We start from the raw sequence: 6540 nt of genomic DNA on the forward strand, positions 1-6540 counted from the left end.
TGTTTTTTTTAATTAACATGCTTTACAATTTTTTTTTCTCTCCTTAGCTTCTCTTGCAAATACATTAAGGTAAGATTTTTCCTTTTTCTTCTTTTTCCATGATTTTTTTCACTATATTTGTTATTTTATTTTATTTTTAATTGTTTTTGTTCTTAATAATTGTATAAATATTGTTGTGAATTTTTTTTCATATGAGATCAATTTTTAGTTGATTTATTTATAGGGATTTTTAAATTTTTAGCAATTGCAACTTCATTTTTTTCATATGAATTTTTTTAGTTGAATTTATTTTTTTGTTTTATTTATTTGCTTGAAATTTGTTTGAGTTGATTTTCTTATTCCTTTTCCAAGCATTTTGAGTATACATTATAGAGTGTTGATTTATGTTAATTTAATTATTTTATAATTTTATAAAAATGAATTTTTTTTATAAATGTATTTTTAGAATTACCAATAAAATTACCAACAAAAATTCTGTCAGTATATTCCTTGGTAAATTTGTTGGTAATAATAAAATATTATTATCGACGCGTCTATTTCATCAATAAATCCATCGGTAATAATATTGTTTTATTACCAACGGATAAAAAATTACTGATAAAAGATTTATTGACAAGATAAAAAATTACTGATGAAAGATTTATTGACAGATCATTTCTGTCAGTGATTTTATTGGTAAATTAATTATCGACGGAATATATGTCTTATGCTGATGGAAAAATTCCATTGGTAAAACTATTAAATCTTGTAGTGTTTTTTATTTTTTATTTTTATATAACAGAGACCATTGATATTTTATCTATTAGTTTATTTAAAGATAGTATGAGATTATTTGATCAAAGATTAAATCTTAAATAAATGGATTAAAAATGAATTTATCTTACTGGCAGATCTAATTTTTGATGATTAATTGATTATGCTGCCGTTTTCTATGGGCAGTTCACGTGATTAGATGTGTAACCAGTTGAATATAACAGGCACATCACTTTATCATTTTTAATTATGTTTATATTTCTGTTAATTTTCAAATCCAACGAAGCCCGGAAAATTAGGTAATATCCTAATTCCCAGTATCCATCGTCTTGCAATTGTGCATGCCTATTGATAATATCTTGAGTACAATATTGTTTATATACTTTCATGTTTAGATTAATATAAATTTGTAATAAAATATTAGTGTTTTATTAACCAAATAATAATGAATTTAAATTTTATTATTCAATTCTATTTGATAATATCCTTAATTTTATCTAACATTATAAGTTTTTGAATTTAAAATTTGATCATGAAATTGTAAAAGAATTAGCATTTAATTTCTTAAAAACATTAGGATATACTTTTAAAAATCACTCGGGTAAATATAATATTATATGAAAACCACCATCTTAAAAGAGTCAAAATAAATAAGAAACACTCCAAGAGTTAGCTTTTTTTTTTTAATGTTTTGAAACTATTAGACATAATGAGTTCGGGTTTGTATATTAGTATTTGTACATATACATATTTATCTAATAATTATGATCCACGTAACTATCACTTCAGTATACAAGTAAATTAATTGTTTTAGTTTATCTAATAATTTCTCACGGGAGAGAGAGACATACTCAAACTTTATTTGATTTGGTTTACGACAATTAATCAATCAAAAAGGATAAAATAGAATGGTTGAAAACTAAATATTTGATTATTGAATTTTTATTTTAATAAAGAAAACAATAATGCTTTATTTTTTTATTTTAATATTTAGAATGATCTTCCATTATTATTATTATTGAAAAAAAATAAAATTAATTTGAAGGATAAAATTAAAGATCATCAAAACTTTGATGAAAAAAAAAAAAAAAAAAACCAAAAGAAAAAGGACCAAATCAAAATTAGTATTATTCCTATTGAAAAAAAAACTTGATATTAAAAATAAAATTGAAAGCCATGAAAATTTTAATAAAAGAGCAAAGAAAAAAAATCAAGAGTTGAAGAATCAAATTGAAAATATTATATATACAAATTAGAATTGAAGAATTAAATTAAAAATATATAAAATTTTAACATAAAAAAAATAAAAACTCAAAGGACTGAATTTGAAATACAAAAAATAGAACAAGAGTTAATTTTCTAAGGTAGAAGAGAGAAATGAAGGGAAAACAAAGAACACAAAGGGACATTGGTTACAAACCGACCACCTTTAGCAGGCATGTTCCACCAATTCAAAAAAAAAGGCATTAATTGGAAAAAAAAACAAGAGTTAATTTTTTTTATATAGAAAAGAAAAATGAAGAGAGAAAAAAGGACCATCAATTACAGACTCACCACTATTAGCAAACACATGCCACCAATAAAGAAAAAAAAAACATGGAGGAGAGCTAAATGAGATAGTGAAAGCTTATTTTCCATCACGAGAAGATGTCACATGCACCTTTCAAAATACATTACGCCTCTCATAACCTAATATCTTTTTACATTTAAAAATTATAAATTAAATAATAAATTACATTATCATCCTCTACCAAATCAACAATTAAAAAAACTCGAGAAAAAAAGATGCCAACACTTCTATTTTAATGACTTAATTTTTTTTTCCCATAAGGTCATATATATATATATAATCTTACTGTATGCTTAAAAAGAAAAAGACACTAATACCCCTACCCTATAATTTTAGTTTTATTTTAAATTTTATTCTAGGGGTATTTTGGTTCTTTAACTGTTCATAAATATATTGAATAGACAAAATACCCCTAAGAAAATTTATAATGCCTAATGAACTATATGCAAAGATAAAAATGTCCCTAATTTAAAGATAAACAATTTTTCTTATGAATAATAAAAGGATCACCACAGTGTGGTGGCGAATAAAACAATATGTGGTGGTGAATTAAAAAAATGTGAGGGAAGCTATAATGAATTCTCCTTTTGTTTTATTTTTTATTTATTTATATAGAGTAAAAGATAGTATCTAAACCTTAATTACATGCTAATATCTAAATTAAAAACAAGCTATAGTTGAATAATCTTGTAAATATAAAAGAACATTTGAGCCTTAATTACATATTGCTATTATTTTCAGGGCTAAATAAAATAATTTCAATTGCCTCTCGTTGTCCTGGTGTCATGGTGGCTAGTTGATGAATTTTTCTCATATCATTATCCCCACATAGACACTCCTAAGCATCACAGATTACTAAGTCTTTCATGCCATGGAGAATAGTTGTTCCACAATGAATAGTGACTTTATTTAAATAACATCTGCTCTAATTTTGTCTGGTTGATGATCTAGCCTATTTAAAAAGGTTTGATTTATGTTTTCTTAATGAATTGGGTTGAATTTTTAATATCATGATCACCAACCATAAGACTAGGTCTTGTAAAATTAATCTCCCTCCACAATCTTATTGAACTACTATAGTATGTCTCTCAGATCCTACCATCTTGTTTTAATTAGTTCACTTATTTTATAAAGTTAAGAGGTATTTGTTCCATCAAAATATATTGTTGTCATTGTATTCTATACTGATTTTGCCATAGAAAACCAATTGAAATTTCCAATCAAAATTGGTTCCATTAAACTGATTAACTACCCTTTGATATCATAATTTTAACTCCTCCACTTTCTGTTATTAGGATCTATTCATCTTATTTCAAAACATTCCAATTGATATATGCTAGTTTGTTTTTGCCAAATATATACATCAAAACGTTCAAGGCCCATCTAGCATAAATGATACCAATCCAAACAACAAAATATTCATGAGTTTGGTGTAAAATTTAGGTAATCAAAATAGTTAAATCTTATATGGTTTCTTGTGGGTTAGTGAGTTCTATTAGTAGGAATAAAGAAGAAAAAACTATCTATATAAAGTGATTCTAAGGTTTTTGCGGAGTAAATATTCTCTAATTTAATATCATATTAAAAATATTTGTAGAGAATTATATTTTTATTTGATACATAGGGCAAATTAATATAAAAATACAAGGTAATATCTAGATGTTAATTACATATTGATATCTAGGATATAATCAAGCTATAGTTGACTAATCTTCTAAATAAAGAAGAAATATATAGTCTTTTATTACATATTGATATTTAAGCTAGAATAAAAATACATGTTTCTTCAACATAATCTAATAAAGCATATAGATCAATCTTATGAATTTTTTTTATCCTTTATTGTGATGAAATTATAAAGGCTTAATAAGTAAGGATTTCACCCTATCCTTCGTCTCAAGATGTCCAACACCATGTCCATCTTGAAAATTTAATAACTAAAAGTGATGCATTTATAGTTAAAGTAATGCATTATATGAGTATTGATACATGCATTGTGCCATTCGTGCAAGGTTAATTGCAATTCCAATGAAAGTTTGGGAGATATGAGGATTAATAAATTGATAATCATTTATTTTCTTCCATGTATTTCCAATTAAATTTCTTATATGATCACTAGCTTTTTCTTCAGATGCTGCGGCTTCATGCATGTAACATTGAATGGATTTGGAAATATCTCCTCGTTTTAATTCATCCTATAAATAAAAAGAAATAGAAAATTAGCATGTATATACTTCAAAAAAAACCATCGCTAATAAAAATATTTACCAAAATGAAAATGAAATATTTATATATTTACAAACTGAGATAAATTAATTTATCTAGAAATTTACTGAAAAAAATACACCATCCATCTTTAGTGTGAATGAATTTTAAGATGAAAGAGAAGATGCCATGTTGGAGATCGGGCCTTTACCAACAAGTTAAAATAGTTTCTTGGGCCGAAAATTTAATAAGTAAAAGTGACCCATTTATAGTTAAAGTAATGCATTATATGATTCAAAATTCATTCCATTACCAGTTAGAGGCCTATGCCTAGAGAAAGAGGATCTGTGGCCTAGGAACAGAACCGTAACCACAACGAATATATAGCAAGGACTAATAAAATTTACCATAAAAGTGAGAAAAAAGGGGACAAAACTATGACAGGGAGATGGAGAAGTCTAGCATACCGTGGAGGTTCCAAGATCATCAGCAAGGCGTAAAATCATGGATGACCATCGAATTATATCTGCGTATTCCTCCATGAATTGTGAGGCCTCCTCTGTTGTTGGATTGGAAACATAAAAATATGCATGAACTAGAATCACTGGTGCTGCAATCGAAATCCATGCATTGTCCATGTATTCTTGAAGAGTTGGTGTATATCCACCGAAGTACCACTTAGCCTCCAATAAATATGATTTACATAAGTCTGCCCACTGAAAATTAACCATGGTTTATATTCCCAAAAGAAAAAGCGGTAAAAATGGAGAGAGCATATTTAAAAAATAACTATAGTAGTCAAATTTAGCCCAAGCCAACGAGTTAATCTAGTGATTCAAAATGTAACTTATGTCAGGTTTTTTTTAACTCTTTTTATCCAACTTAACCTAATCTAGTTGCTCGATCTAATGACCTGAAATTTAACTGAGTCAGATTTTATTTTAAATTATTTTGGATATTCATCTAATAAATTCAGGTAACATATATTAGAGAATAATAAAAATTATATTTTGTGATCTTATCTAATAACTTAAGCTATTGAGTTGAGATGATTATTTGATATGGTATCAGAACTTTAATAATCAAGCGGTTATGAGTTCGAATCTCATCATCCTTATTTATTTGATAAAAATCATGCATAAAGTAATATAAATATGTGCAAGTTTCAAGTCTAAAAGACTTTTACTTGAGGGGGGTGTTAGAGAATAATATAAATTATATCTTGAAACCTTATCTAATAATTTAAGTTATTAAGTTAAGATGGTTATTTGACAATGTGATGATTGACTTATGACCAGATTGATCAATTACACCAAATTCAATCCTAATTAAGTAAAAAAAATGAATTATTTTAAAAAACAATTAAAAAAATGATAAACCAAGATTCACCTAGTGACCAAAAAACTCAAACCTTAAACTATTTCTGAAAACTAAGAAAATAATACTAAATTTTAGAGATGAGCAGATACCACTTTCTTGAAGTAAGGTAGGATGTCAATTCCCTGATTTTTAAGAATATCATAAGCCATTTCGTTAACTGAATTGTACAAAGCAAAAAAACATAATTTCATATAATCTGGAAGCCGATCCATGAAATTAAGATCCCATCTGAAATGAGAACATAAAAATAAAATATTTTAGTTAAGGTTTTTTCTTTTTCTTTTCAAGAAAGAAAAAAACAAGTGAGCAATTCTAATATAGAATTATAAATGTGCCCGAGAGCCCAAGAAATTGGTGCTGCACAAACCTTACAATGGCATCCGTGAATAGCTCAAGCTCATCTAAGGTACCATAGACATCATAAACATCATCAATTGTTGTTATAAGTGAATTAACTTTTGTTAGCATTCTCCTGCAATTACCAAACTGAGGTTCAAATATGATCCCCACAGTCCATAAGAAATTCTCCACCGGCCTGTCCCTGGCAAAATCCAACTTTTCTCCAAGTCCTGTCCTCTTCCACCACCTTTTCATGTTAAGACAAAAAAATAAAAATAAAAATAAAATAAAAT

At 26.5% G+C, this 6540-nt stretch overlaps 1 protein-coding gene across 1 annotated transcript in view; it reads right to left on the minus strand.

Annotated features, from left to right (window-relative positions):
* Positions 1-4281: 4281 nt before the first annotated feature.
* Positions 4282-6540, minus strand: part of LOC105114404 (terpene synthase 10-like) — a 3335-nt gene continuing 1076 nt past the window's right edge. Inside the window, exons 4-7 of the mRNA XM_011010935.1 lie at positions 6276-6493; positions 5998-6136; positions 4996-5244; positions 4282-4518 (exon numbers count right to left, since the gene is read on the minus strand). Coding sequence (XP_011009237.1) covers positions 4282-4518; positions 4996-5244; positions 5998-6136; positions 6276-6493 — 843 coding nt within the window. The remainder of the gene's footprint in view (positions 4519-4995; positions 5245-5997; positions 6137-6275; positions 6494-6540) is intronic.

The sequence above is a fragment of the Populus euphratica genome, unplaced genomic scaffold, assembly GCF_000495115.2.
Source record: "Populus euphratica unplaced genomic scaffold, PopEup_1.0 scaffold673.1, whole genome shotgun sequence".
Lineage (NCBI taxonomy): Eukaryota > Viridiplantae > Streptophyta > Magnoliopsida > Malpighiales > Salicaceae > Populus > Populus euphratica.